This window comes from Schistocerca cancellata, chromosome 7 (assembly GCF_023864275.1).
Source record: "Schistocerca cancellata isolate TAMUIC-IGC-003103 chromosome 7, iqSchCanc2.1, whole genome shotgun sequence".
Taxonomy (NCBI): Eukaryota; Metazoa; Arthropoda; class Insecta; order Orthoptera; family Acrididae; genus Schistocerca; species Schistocerca cancellata.
Window position 1 is genome coordinate 116,170,476 of NC_064632.1, and position 15,867 is coordinate 116,186,342.

A 15,867-nucleotide genomic window follows, 5' to 3' on the forward strand; every position below is an offset into this window, starting at 1 on the left:
GGCTACCACTACAGGACAATAGCTCATTTCCTAGTGAGGCTTCCACCGCCCTAGCCTTGCTCTCAGGCCTGGTCTTCTACATGCAGTGTCAACATCAACTTTCATCAACTTTGGCACTGTGCCTGAATCATGATGGACACACCACATGATGATGTACTTTGTAAAAAGATGCTTATTGTGGCGTTTTAATATTCACATGCACCATATCTACACCTGCTACACAACACAAAATGTAAATCAGTGTTTCGTGCTGCAAGACTCTCTGATCAGTGAGTGATAGAGCTCATATGTGTACTGTCTGAGTTATGAGCTCTGTCCATCGCTGCTGGCATGCTTAACCCTGTGTCTTTAATTCAGTCCTTGCCCAAACCATTTCTTCTGTGAGAGACAATTAATTCTGTGCCTTGCTTCAATAACAATCAGTGTCATGGTGGTAAATACTCTAGGATGAAGTAGTGACTTTGTTCGGTGTATGTTATTCTTACTGCATGTCACTCTTATGTAGTGCAATCACATCAGCAAGTGACTGTTTTCAATATCTGTTAATTTTGAGACCATTTCACATTTTCCTTTCCTCTCCTATAGTAGTTCAGTCTTTTAATAAATGTGTTGTTTTTTAACCACATTTGAACGTTGACCTTTGTGCAATACCTATCATACCTTATTTCACAATTCTGTCATTAATTTAGCAAGTCAGGCTGGGGAACATTCCTACATTGATGACCCACAGATAGAATCAGGTGACTCAATTTTCAAATTAGGCATGTTTTGCCAGATCATCACATTAGGTGTGCATTTGGAGTACCATGCAGGTGCACACCCCATCAGCAACTTATGTTTCCATGCTATGGACAATACTGTGCTTCGCATGATGAGCTACTGATATTTCCCTTGCATCTGTTTCACTTGTTCACCCCTTGGGACCCTAAGCACTGTGGCCTCAGCCACTGGCCCAACCAATACCTCAGCGTATGCAGATCCTGTTCCAGCCCTTCATGGCATTATCGCCAACTTGGCCACACATCTTGCTGAAGTAGAATGCTGCAAAGCTGACATGCACACACAACTTGCAGTGATGTGACCATCAGTGGCCCAGGCCCCGGTGCCATGCGCGCCATGCCCGCACCAGCTCCTACATCTGCTGCCATCGCCACTCCTCCCAGCTTCAACACACTAATGCTCGATCCCCCTCCTGTTGTTACCCCTCTGTCAGGCCCAGGAGCTACACATAATTTCCCACAGGTTCCTGTACAACATCTGGCTGACTTGCTTTATAGCCCTCTCACTGACACTGCCAGCCTCACTGACAGGGTGCACAGGATCCTGGTGCATGAGACACTGACCTCCCTACCTATGACCTCCATGCATGAACCACACCCCCATCGCAAGCCGTCAGCTGGCTGCCACACTGCCAGCCAACTCACAACTTGATGTGACACTAATGACGTTACCAGCCGCTCCCTTCCCTATTTGCCCACAGGATAGTGCCCACCAGCATGGAGTATCTTCACCTGCATCAGCAATGATATGACAATACTGCAGGTGACCGTGGCCCAGCTTGATTCCAAACACCACAGCACATGCATACTTGGCTGCCAGTGCAATGATGGCTACCACCGCTGCAGTTCCAACTGCCCTGCTGACACCATTCACAACACAGCCAGTCTCTGCTGAGAGCTTCAGCCTGGACACTGCAAACTGCAGGGAGCCCTGCTCTTGCTACCCAAATCCCAATGGCTACTGCTGTAAGGTGCACCCGGCTGCTGCTCAGTCTTCTAACATCTGTTCAGTAGCGACACTCACTGTATCGTGCCATTCCTGATCAACACTGATCTCCCCATGGCAGCTTGTATGGGGTCCTGTTGCTGTCTCAGCCACTCCATGACAGCAGTAAAAAACTCCCCATCATCACCCATGGCACACATCATCATGTCCTCAAACTCAGCCTGCAATGGAACCTCCTCTGGACTTTCACCATCACTGAAGTCACTGACCCCATTATCGGAGAGGAGTTTATTGGGCACTACAGCCTGCTCCCTGACATTGCCATTTGGCATCTCATAGACAGCGATACTAGGAGAGAAAAGAAGGGTAACATGTTTTGCTGCTTTCTTCAATGTGAAGCAGGTGGCATTTTCTAACACATATGCTGAATTCTTGGTGCTATCTCCTGTTCACACACACTCAACCAGCACACTTCAGGAGGTCTGCCACTTAACTGTCCACTATATCGAGACCACCCCCTGCACACCTGTCTTCAGTTGGCCATGGCCCCTATCGCTGGACAAATTATTCAAGATCACCAAGGCCTAGTTTGATGACTGCTAGTTGCCAGCATGCTGTGTCCTTTGAAGACTGCGTGGGCATCCGTCCTTCACCTTGCCATGAAGAAGGGTGACTCCTGACGCCTGTGTGATGACTGATGGAAGCTAAATGCCTGCATCATCCCTGGCTGTACTTGGTGTCATTCCTATGCAAGTACACAACATGCTGGCTGGGGCTACAATCTTCAGCATAATCAACTGCACCAAGGACTTTACCCAGACACCAACCGTACCGGAGGACATCTGGAAAGCTGCCATCATCATGCCATTTGGGCTCTACAAAAGTGCCTTTATGGCCCTTGGTCCTGGTAATGCCACCCAAATATGACAGTGTACTGGATAGAATCTTGCAAGACTTGCCCCGGTGTTTCACCTACATGGACAACATACTTGTTTTCTCTGCAATGAGTGATGAACACCACAAGCACATCTGCATAATTTTTTAATGCCTCCAGGATGCCAGCATCATAATCAACACAGCAAAGTGTGTTTTCAGTGCCAGCAAGGTGGTATTCCTGAGCCATACCATCTCCGCTACCAGCTCATGCCCTTGCCTGGCAAGGTATACGCTATACTCAATTTCCTGCAGCCAGAGATATTTGAGGGCCTCTGCTACTTCCTTTGCATGTTAAATTTCTTCCATTGTCTCCTGAGGAATGCAACTGCTATACAGGAGCTGCTCACTGCCACACTCCACAACCCCAAAACAAAGGGGAACAAACTAGTGTCATGAACGCCACAAGTGAAAGACAATTTTCTGTCACCAACCGTGACTTGGCAGACACTACCACTCTCGCACACCCCCACCCCACCAGCCTGCCTGCCCTCATGGTCAACACCAACCAGACGGACAATGGCATGTCAGTGACTCCTGACAGCAGCTTGCTTTCTTCTTCAATAAGCTCTCTGCTGCTCAATGACTCTGAAATGTTTGTGACAGAGAGCTTCTTGTCGTCTAAAAGGCAATCAAATACTTTTAGCCAGTGGTGGAAACCCATCACTTCATGCACATCACAAGCCTATAATGTTTGCCCACTCTAAAGACATCTACCAGTGCTCCTCACATCAGTTCTGGCAGCAATCCTTCATCTCCAAATTTACTACTGATGTATGTCACATTGCCAGAGTTGACAACATTGATGCTGACTGCCTCACCCATACCTTTGCCATCATCACTTTGTTCCTGGACTACGAGGCACTTACCATCACCCCGGAACACAACCCAGAGCTCACCTGCCTCTGGCAGGACGGTGCTTCCAGACTCCACCTTCAATGTACATTGGTCCCCAGCTCAGGCAGCAGCATCTGGTGCAATGCAATCAGTGGTTCACCATGCCTGTTCTTGTCCACTGCCTTCTGCTAGGCCACGTTTTATCAGTAGCTAAAGATGTAGTGTTTTGTGTGGCCAAGCATTCAGAGGGACTGCAGGACCTGGGCCTACGGCTGGCTCAGTGAGGCAGTGTCAGCACTTGACATCACTGCCGCCATGATAGCTGCTGCCTTCGTCTCCATGCAGACTGCCCATTTCAGCTGCCCGTATCAAGTCACAATGGACTGCAATTTTTATGTGCCCTTTTTCATGTACTGAAGGACCTCTGTGTGATTGACCTGCACCTGACATCTCACTAACAGCCAACCACCAACAGCATGGTGAAATATTCCACCATACCTTGAAGGCCACTCTCACTTGCCAGAACAACAGGTCAACTGCCACCCTGTCACTGGTACTGGTACTCGTTGGTCTCTGTGTCACTCACAAGGCTGACCTTGGGATGTCAGCTGCTGACCTTGTTGTGGCAGCCACTTGTGCTGTGCAACTTCCTAGACCTTGGTGACCTGCCCAAGCATGAAGTCATGCTTGAGGTCAGCAAGCTTGCAGGACTGTATGGCTTGCCTGTTGCCCACCACTAACCGGCACCATGCAAGTGCAGGGCATTCATTCATGGTGACCTTGCCTCATGCACCCATGTTATGCTGTGCATTGGCCCTCACCAGCCACCACTTTCTCCATATTTCTCCAACCCTTATCAGGTCCTAAGTGTAACTCCAAGACGTTTACTCTGCATATTCATGGCCCACCAACCAGCATTTCAATCAATATATGCTACCTGATCTCAAACGGCTGAGCCCTGCCACTAATTTCATCAAAATCTTGCACACACACATTGGTGCCAATGGCAGTGCCTTTGGTGGTACTGGTGGCACCACCACATTGCCACTGCTGACACTGCACCAACCATCCCTGCCATGGAAACCCCCAAGAGACCATCCCATCACACTACAGCCAACAATACCACAGCAAACCCAACGTGCACCACCTGCACTGTCCCAAACCCATTGGCCATCGACAACACAAGTGCCAGCATCCGTAACTCCCAGGATGCTCAGGTCTCTGTACCTCTACCTCTCATTCAACCTATGCCCAACACAGCAATTTCATCTCTGCCACCATCAACAACCAATTACGCCCCCAACACCACCCACAGCCCCTGTCACTTCCACAGCAGCATTATTTCATGTATTCCCAGAGTCATTCCTGGACCTGCTGCCACCTGTCATTACACTGCAGGCATTGGAAATTCATGCGCACAGTATCCAGCATGTGCATTTTCAACTTTCAAATGCAGACACCGTGCTGTCAGCCTCTACTCACAGCCACCTTCCCATGTCGCTGTGCTCTTGCCTCCGCAGCTGCGTAATGACAAACATGTCCAGTACCTGCCCACCCCTGCGTGCACAGCACGCCAAACTGGCTCAACACCCCCCACCTCGTGCACTGCCAGATTACTCATCACTCATGCTTACTGCTGGTACTGTGTTGTCACTTGCTGTCACACAGCAGACACGCACTACTAACAACAGATAACCGGGTGTCATGCATACCTTACATCCAGTGTTCTGATGTTCTTTGCCCAACTCCATCACACAAGCAGCACCTGAAGCATCAAAGCATCAACACCAGGATCCATGGTTTCACTGCTGGTACAACACCCACCTCACCCCCCCCCCCCCCTCACCCCCCCCCCCTCTCATCCCACCACCCACTTGGACCAGCTTTCATTGTCACCACCTCACTTATCATCTGAATTCTGCTCTCACAGGGAGAACTGTGTGGTAGCCACCAACTGCACATTGGGCTTCTGTATGTTTCTAGCTTGCTGTGGCTAACTGCTAAGGCAGCAAGTTTCTTCCTTCATGTGTTCACTTCTGCCCCAAGCAGTTGATTCTGCCATGCAACACGTTACCCACCTATGGTCTCTGGCTACTGGTACAATATAATAGCTCAGTTCCTAGCATGGCTTCCACTACCCCAGCCTTATTCTGTGTTGGTCTTCTCCTTGCAGCACCAAAATCAACTCTGGGCTGCAACAGACATGGCAAAGTGCTTTGTACTGAGATAGTTATTGTGAAATTTTAAGACTATGCCTGCTACACAGCCCAGTGTGTAAATAGGTGTCTCATACCACAAGACATTCTGATAGATTCCCACATCAGTACTGTCCAATTTCTGCCTGTCACCGCCAGCATGCTCATGTGTTAACTGCATGTCTTGGTCTTATCTTGCCCAGACAATTTCTTCTACAAGATATGATTAATTTTGCGCCTTGCATCAATAATAATCTGTCTCATGCTGCTGGTTACTCTGGGACAAGGTAGTGACTTTGTTCAGTGTCTAATGTTCACACTGCATCACATTTTGATCTAGTGCTGTCACATTGGCAAGCGACTTTCTCTGATATCTATTAATTTTGAGACACTTTCAAGTTTACTTTATGTAGTAGTTCAGTCATTAAATAAACATGTTGTTTCTTCATCATGCATGGACACTGATCCCTGTGCTGTACCTATCAAGCACCAATTTGGAATTTTGTAATTAATATGGCAAGTTAGGTAGGGAACAATTCCTACACCACCTTGATGTGAGGCTGTCTGTCTCCATCAATCCAGCCAATCATCCCACAGGATGGCCTCACAATCTAGTGGCAAGCATCATCTGTGATGAAATGAGCCACAATTCGCACCCTGTTCCAATCACCCCAACCCATGATGCAGTGCAATGCACAATGCCACCATTGAGCGGCGTGTGTGGAGGGAAGAGGGCAGGAGCATGCCCCCGTGCATCATGCCATTGCAGCAACTACACTTTATACAATGCGTACACCATGCAATAAATTTAATAATTTCTTTAATGTGGCTAAAGCAGGGACCAAGCCATCTCCATACCACACTGCCTTGAAACTGGCTCAGCAGTTCAGTCAAGAGAACATAACAAATTTACTTTCACATTTAATAATATTTGGATGGAAATATGGATTAAACAGACTGAGGATTGTATAAGCTTTGTATTCATTGTGTTGAATCATACAACATAGAACATATCAAGCAATAAAAGCATTTACACAAATATGATAAATTTTAAAAGCCAAAAAGTAAATATTCTTTTCAAAGAGTAAATATTTTTTCCTTAATTTGCTTAATATTTTCCAAACCAATAAGTACGTTGTATTACACACATTCTAAAGCAGCCCAAGTTCTTCATCAGTGTTCTAGCTATCTCCAAACAAAATTTCACTGAATTTGGTTCAGCAGTTTTGTGAAAATGTAGCAGTCAGAGAGCCTTTTGCATTTGTAATATTGCAGCATGACACAAATATGAAGGGACAGAAAAATCCAGAGTTCATCTTAAAAAAAATTGTGTCAAGTGAAACCACAGAATTTGATATGTATCCATGTACAGTTGTACAGTAATATGTAATACACAACAGTATCAATCAATTTACATTACGGTAGACTTATAACACTATAAAGTGACTGCAAAAGTACAAATACACACAAATTATACTATTTTCTTGGAATAAATTCAAGCATGGTACACTGATGTTCACAGAAACCAAAATATCTTGTAATTTCTCAACCAGCTGTAATTGTAGCATCCATAAACCCAACAGTGATGTTAGATGTAGAAGCAAATCGTTCTAAATTGTCCAAGGCTTTAAACATCCCCTGATTGGTAGGTGGAATGGTGTCTGTATTCTCCTCCTCCTCACTTTCTTGCATCTCAGTCACAGCTTTTGGCACATCAGATTCCACAGAGGCACTTACAGCAACACTGTTGCTTGCACAAATGAATTCTTCTAAACTAATCCAAGGATTCACAATGTCTTGAGGAACTGTCCATTCATCAGGTGAATTGGCACTGTCTAACTCACAGACATCTCCAGTGTTACTATGTCTCCAGGCTCTGTTAAAGCAGTTCTGTACATGATGTGGCGACACAGAGTTCCAGGCTGTTGTGGTGGCTTTTACTGCGGCAAGCAGATTCCAATTTGGGGTCACAGTACTGTTTACAGCAGCACGAATTGCAGCTCTTAAAAGTCGCTTGCAATAAGCTCTCTCCATGAGAGAAATTATTCCTTGGTCCATGGGCTGAAGAATTCTTGTCGCATTTGGTAGAAAAGAACTGAACCTTTATGTTGGTTAAGTTCAGATCCTGTATGTTATGGGCAGCACATCTGTCTGATGTAAGGAGAATATGTCTGTTTTGGACAGCCATTCAACTGTTGAGACAAAGAAGCCACATGCAAAATGATGAGCCAGTGACTCAAGCTTTCTTATGGTGAGAGTAGATCCCAGGTAAAGTCTCCATATTTATGTATTTAAAACTTAAAGTAACTCTATTACATTCTCCGACTAAATTGCTGACCTGATGTTGATGAAATTTGGCATGGAGACAACCCAACCCCTGAGGAAGAGCATAGGCCACTCTCAACCTGTCATGAAAATTATCAAATCTGCAGCATAATGTACACATTGTGCAAAGCACAGCCACCACAACAGCATGAAGCACAGACGCACACTGCCGCCCCACTCCCCCCGCCCACACCGCTCAGCAGCAACACTGCGTGCTGTGCCACTCGATGGGTTGTGGTGACCAGAACAGGGTGCAAACCACAGTTTATTTCATCACAAACTATGCCCGCCATCTGGGCTGTGAGGCCGTCCCACAGGACGACTAGCCGAACCAGTAACAACAGACTGCCTCACATGTGAAGAATTGTTCCCCACCCACCCCACCAAATCAAATACAAAATTGCAAATCAAGGCATTATAGGTACAGCACAAAGACCATGTCCAGATGTGGTTAAGAAACAAATGTTTTTAAAACAACACAGCTTCTCGGACTTACTGATAACCCAGGAACAAAATTTCTCACTGCCGTCCACATTACATACAACGGCAACAATTATACGTCGTTTGCTACTAGCTCCATTGTGATACTTTTGCCTTTTACATTTCAGGAGTAATTTGTAAAAATTTGTACATTAGTCCAGCTTTGTTCATAGTGAACACATCACACGAGGCATACTTTTCCCTCGCTCCATCGAAATCATGCAACCAGCTGTTCACACTTTCTTCATCTTTATTTGCTTCAATGCAAATGATACACAGAAGATACTGAATGTCTCTTCTGAAACTGACACAGCCAACCAGCAGAACAACTAAACTCATTGACGCATATATTTTTGGCAATAACATTTGCTTTTGATTGAATCATAGGACCACTTAAACGCATGTTAGATGCACAAATGTGATTGAACCATTCTAGCGATAACATCTTGATGTTTTCATACTTTGCACTACAAAATCATTTGGATTTTTTCCTGGAACTTGATGCAGCAGCATTAATGATTTTTTCTTGATTCTTAATTATCATGGATAAAGTAGATTTGGGAATTCCAAACAGCTCTAAAATGGGTGTTTTCTTTGTAATATTGTCCACTTCATCTAGAATTTGTTATATTGTCCACTTCATCTAGAATTTTAAGCTTTACCTGTTCATTTAGAGTTGTCTGTTTTCTCTTTGCTATGTTTTACATGCTACCATGTGTAGATTTTTATTCAGTATTCGAGCTTGATTTGGCTACAACTGAAAGAACAGTATCCTACACGAACAGGAACATTCTACAAGACAAAACTGAAAAACTACAAAATTAAGTGAAAAACTTCTACAGAAAAGTCAAATGGAATAAAATTATGCTGCCGACATACTACACATGGTATTGTAGTACTCCACAAAAGATTATGAAGAAGCATGCACCTAGATATATCTCCTACAAAATACAGCTAACAATAACTTGAGTAAGACTAAGGTCATTAACCATCATAAATAAAATGGAAAAATACAAGTTTGTTTTTTGGAAAGAAGAAAGCAACAAGCATGCACTGTTTTCAACAAAATGGCAAAAAGGAATAAAAGAATTTAAATATTACAGTAACAGTCTTTTTGCATTCAGAGTTTTACTCCTTAGATCCTTTCTCACACTTATGTCCTCTATGTACAGCCACTAAAACCTTCCTATATACAATATGTCAGCATCCTTACTTGCAACTACAAGAGCTCTTGAAACCCATATTCTTATCCTGCTCTCGACTATTCATCCCTGTACCTATTTCTCTCCAACCTCATTTGCACTTAAGCCACTCTCCCAAATACAACTACTCATTCCAGTTAGATTGCATTAATTTGTGTGTGTGTGTGTGTGTGTGTGTGTGTGTGTGTGTGTGTGTGTGGTGTGTGTGTGTGTGTGTGTGTGTGTGTGTGTGTGTCCTTTGATCAATTCGGGTTCAAAAGCTGGACTTCAATTACTAGCACCTCATTTATAAGCCCATCCACTTCTCAGTATTTTCTCTGTATGCTGATTGGATGCCTTTTCTGATATCACTATTTGTACTCAGGATTTTTCCATTCTTATTCTTTTTTTCCCCTAGCATTTATCATATCTAGTATGGGGTCCTCATTCCCAGGATTTGGCAAATTTTATATTGTTATTTAACTATGAGAGTGGATGTTCTTCCTGATGCCACAGATGTCAAAGTAACATAAGTGTGGAAAGGGTGTGTCATCTGTCCGTGAATCACGTAAACTTTGTTGTGTATGTTATCATATTTCAACTGCTTGCTTATCAGATTCTCTGATGCAGAAGTTGGGCACCAGCCCAGCATTTGTCTAAACAAGTGTGGGAAACAACATTGAGGCTGGCCTGGGTAGCAGCCAATGGACGTTACCTCAGTGTACAGATTCAGTTCTGGTCTACTCCAACCCCCTGTCTCACTAAATATTGGACTGCACTTTATAGTATATGTGGAGGTTAGTCTTGATTTTCCATTATTATAATACATTCTTTCAAGAATGAGAAATTACTATCTCTTTGAGAAAAAATATCTATATGAGTGACGCTCCTCAAAAGTTTTATTTAAGTCCTCCCCCAAAAATATGATTGTTATCTTTGTTCTATCATAGTCATCACAACCATTCACAATCAAAAACTTAGGAAAGAGTATACTAATGCTGTGAATGTAGATGTGTACATATGGTAGTTTTTATGGGAGGACTAAGGCTGTGCCAACACTGTTAAGTTGTTCACTGCATAGAAATTGAGCATCTTTATACATTCTCCACACCCTTACATTCACTTGCTCATTACCATACCTTTGGTTGATCTATTTCCATTAAAACCTGGTGAACTATTCACGTGGGAATGATTTACTGGCTACTGAGGCCCTGAGAAGCAGATAAGTAACAGAAAAAGGACAATTACTAGCTGAAATTTTGGATAATTGCCCGAGCATAATCTAACTCATACAGATCTTTATATTCAATTCTGTTTTTCCATCACAATATTACCCATTAATATGTTATTAGTAATCTTCATTGAACCATATGTATCCAAAGTGTCCTTAAAACATACTACTGCATTAGCTTGTATGGTACAATGTTGATGGATTGGTGCGATACATTCTTTATCATGGTGAGCAACTTCATCAAGTTCCAGATAACTTCTGTTTTGTTTTGTTTATATTGATATGTACAACTAAATATGGTACACATCTTTCAAATTTTCTGAGACTTTCATCTTTCCAACCATCACCTGAGTATCAATTAAAATGCTCTTAATTTTATTTACACACTTTATTTACACATTGTTCAGCTGTCAATCAAGTCCTAATACTGAATATTTTGTAACTTGATGGTACATCTCTTTGCCTTTGGCCATCACAGCTGTCACAACAAAAAGAAGCAAAATCAGCACCAGCTAGTTATAGACTATTAGCAGTGATGTACATTCATCTAACAAAATGAAAATGAGAAGGAAGGATTATCTGAAATATCCGTATAACACTTCCTATGGAATTTGATAAATGTTGACTTATGTTGAATATATGATTGTTATAAAAAAAGAGTCAGTATTATTTTTGATCTTACAAGAATGGGAAGGCATTACTTACATCCATCTCTTTTTGTCCTGAATTACACTCATACTTCTAGGGTATTTTTTACATACATATGTTATGAATGTTTTACAACAACTATTTCAGTTTATATGATCTAATCTTTTACTACGTGTTCATTCCAGCTTCATTTCTTCAGTCTGATTTCCTATTTTCAGCTACAAGATAGTGGTCTCTGCCTAGTAACTCACTTTGATTCCTTCTTTCAAGCAAAAGTTGTTCCACAGAGCTTTATCTTCCAAAGAGTAGTTGATCATATGTTCAGTAGATGATCTGGTCATTCTCCCAACATCTAGTCATTTTCTGACTTGGGTTTTATAAATATCATTTCAAAGCTTTCTACCCATTATATGCATCCACAATGAGATATAGTATATTTCAGAATGTGCAATATGCATTTCTTTGCATCATGCCATAGTTGCTTTTGGAATACTTTTTTTTCATTTCATTTGTCTTAAAATATAGGATTACTCTATTTAACATGTTTATTATTCTTGAAAGCAAAAAGAAGTTTGTATTGTAGAGTCCTCCAATCTTTTCATAGGTGTGTTCCAACAAATGTTATTTGGACAATCCTCATTGTACTTAAGTCTCTCTCTGGAGACAATTGATGCAGCTCTGGCTGCTCAAGACAGCAGTCTAATTGAGAATCCTGGTCTGAAACAAATTTACAATTGTCAGACAGCTTCAGCACCTCACAACATTACAAAAGGAAGATTTGCCTCACACACAACAAGACTGAATCCGTTCTGGTTCCAGTACCTTCCTCATACTTTCAGTCACATCTTACATTATCTTTTCCTTATGAAAAGAAAGAAAAAAAAGCAAGTTCAGATATAAAGTTTATCTCTGTAGTTCAGTGGAATTATTTATCTTTCAAATGTAACAATACTGATTACTGATGTAGCTTTCTAAATGGGCAATACTATGTGACATTGTGCCATATGAGAGTAGCAGCTACTACCAGATCAGTACTACTAACCCAGGTTCAATGAAAAAGTTTAAAAACAACCTAAACTTGACCACCACCTGCAAACTAGTTTTTTGGGATGAAGATGGGGAGCTTTCATTCCAAAGAACATTTTTATTTCGATTGGTTTTACATTTGTTGCACCCCAAATCATTCACAGTTCTCATTCCTCTTCTATTTATTTTGCTACCCCATCCAAATTACTCTATTTCTTTCATTTCACTGGCCATTCAACATGACATTATCTTACATGTTGTCTTTTTCTTCCTACTGTACACATCTTCCAATCACTATAACAGTCTTTCAATTGCTTTTATTATTTTCCTGTTATTACTTTTATATCCAATTGTGTTTCTCTCCTATTGAATCTTGGCTGTGTAATTGTTGGAATTTTCTTCATTTCTGTTCTTCTTTCCATGATTCAACACCACTTCATGTCACTGATGCATCACTCACCAGTTCTGGAAAAATGTACTTAGGTCACTATTCAAGAGTGGACCTGGTTAATCTGAAAATTTAAGGAACTTCTCAGCCTATTTCTATGTTTTGTTAAGGTTTGTCTTCAAACGGAACTTTGAGGCTATTGCTTATGAACTGAGTATGCTAATTCCTGGGCTAAGATTGATATTTACTCTCCCTTTCCTCTTTTTTGATGGTTCAGAAACAAGCTGGCTGTATTTTATGCATTAAGTATCTGGAAGAGCTAGAATAAATTTTTAAAAGGGTATTTGTAATATCTGCTAAATTATTCTGTAACATTTCAATATTTTTAGCTCTGCACTAAGAAAACTACCACTGTGTTATAAACAACAATAAAAGTTTTCATATTTGGTCAAATATACATAGATATTAAAAAGATGCTTACTTTCAGAATTTTCAAAGGACGAGAAGTGTACTGGTTGAACGTAATTGACCAATGCTGATATTTCAGCACCAGCCTCAGTCTCTTGAGCAGCTGCTTTCTCAGCAGGAATCTTATCATGTAAACCCTTTGTTTCTTCTGAAACATCATCTTCTATTTCATCAGCACTGCTGCTCTCATCGTCGTCGTCATCTGAAATATTATTAAAGGTTTAGATTATTCTCAGCACACTAAGTTGAGAAAACCCCAGGCACAAGGAAAAAAAATCATATAAATAAAACAAGCTGCAGTAAGTTCCTTGCATTGTAGTTAAATTCAAATCATGAAATTTTAAAAATCAATATTGTGAAACAAATACTAACAAAGAGATAGAGGGGCTGGCCAGTACTTACCTCAGCTCAGTACAGCCGATAGATACACAAAACAGAACAGAAAATTTATGTTCCTAGTTTTCGGCTATGTGCCATTTGGCTTCTCCCACCCAACACCAGTCCCTCGAAACTGCGGAGATGGGAACTTGCACTCCAACACATCCTTTCATGCTGCCACCCCCCTGGACTGAACCTACGTTAAAACAACCTCACTCCCATTGACTCTTCAGTCTTCTTCTCTTTCCCTTTCCTCTTTAGCCATTCGCGCATCTTTTCATCCTACATAGTTGTGTTTATCTTTATACTATATACCTCTTTACTTCTGTATGCATCCTCTTTGGTTTGAAGCTGGCACAGTACTTACAGTAGAATATCTTTGGCTTCCCTCTGACAACCATGCCTCCATCCTTGCTACCCTCCCTGTTTCCCTTTCCCTGTTGCTTCATAACCTGGGTTGTGAGTAACTGAATCCACTTTCCCTTCTTCTCTTTCTTTCCCCTCTCTCCTACCTGATCGAGGAACAAAGTTCCGAAAGCTAGGAACGTAAATTTTCTGTTCTGTTTTGTGTATCTATCGACTGTATGGAGCTGAGATAAGTACTGGCCAGCCCCTCTATCTCTTTGTTAGTATTTGTTTCACATCTTTATATGAGATTTTCCATTACTCATAAAAATCAATATTGATTTCGTATGACATCAAAAGGGTCATATTCACAACCTAGTTCCTCTCCTTCATTCACATGCCACGTGGGTAGATCCTATCATAATGGAAAGTCTTCAGGAATCAGGAACAAGACAAGTTATTCATTAGCACACAGAAGCTGCCTCTGTAACCTACTTATATGAACTAAACAAATATTATGACTACTGGCTTCTGTAGATCCCAATAAGAAAGAGAGCATATTCCAATATGTGGAATGCATCAAAGTATACATTAACAAAAAAGAATCAAGTAATCGAAACTTAACCTGCACACTGTACTAGTTGTAAAGCATCACTATGTTGCTTAACGCTGTTTGTGCTTATGGCAGCTAAATTTAACCAATTAAATCAGACAGAAAGCTACTACTGTGAAAAAGCTGGTGCCGTCTAAGTTACATTAAACAGCTACAGTTTATCTCCTATTTTTCAAAGAAAATAGCTACTCATATGAGTAAATACAAAGTCCTGTTTACAATATATTCTACTTGCAATGAACACCGCTACTTGCAGTGTAGCTAACAGAGCTTTACAATACTTGAACCTAGCTATTCAGCAATTTGTAGGACGAATGGCTAATTAAGTACATTTCTAATTTTCTTTTTAATTGATTGGGATTTCCAATTTCATGCTGTATGTTGCCAAATGAGAGCCTGTGTAATATATTTGTATGAAAAGTCTGTTGGCAGTGCATGTAGTGGTCTGTACAAGTAATCTACAGCATCACTATTTGGCTGTGTATTTTTAGTGAGTGCAACACTTGCTACCACAATGAAGAAGTACTCAGTGCATTTGATGGTGGCCAATGATTTGAATGTGTAATCACCACTTCCAGCACGGCTGTTTTTGGGGGGTTCAGTTTCATTTGGATTGGTGTTTAAAAAATAAAATTTAAAAAATCATTACACTGGTCAACCAAGACACACAACATCAATTTTCAGCTCATCTTCTTTCTTTGTTGTTTCCTATCTTTATAGTACTACTACATCCCTTCATCATGCTGTCTTCTCCCTTCTTCTGTCCATGATTTTCCTGGTTTCTTATTTATTATACCTTGAGAATCTTCTAAATTTAGTATTCTTTTCTTTAAAAAAGTTTCTTTCAGTTATTTCTTATTCTTTGGTGTCATTTCTTTTCAGTTCTTTTCTTTTTTACTGTAATTCACACTACTGTTGACTTCCTATTCCAGAAATAAAGGAATATTTGTTTTGACAGTATGTTCTCATTCATTTAGTAGATTTGACCAAAAAATTTTAACCATCATTTTGGCATGACTTATGATACTTTCTGTATATTTTGGTACATCTCCTCATTTCTTCTCATTCTCCAACTATCTATTGTTTGTACTGCA

General features: G+C 41.3%; 1 protein-coding gene across 1 annotated transcript in view; it reads right to left on the minus strand.

Annotated features, from left to right (window-relative positions):
* The window catches only part of LOC126091919 (1-phosphatidylinositol 4,5-bisphosphate phosphodiesterase classes I and II), a 433,185-nt gene that overhangs the window by 153,654 nt on the left and 263,664 nt on the right, over positions 1-15,867 (minus strand). Inside the window, exon 12 of the mRNA XM_049907237.1 lies at positions 13,451-13,639. Within this exon, the coding sequence (XP_049763194.1) occupies positions 13,451-13,639 (189 nt within the window). The remainder of the gene's footprint in view (positions 1-13,450; positions 13,640-15,867) is intronic.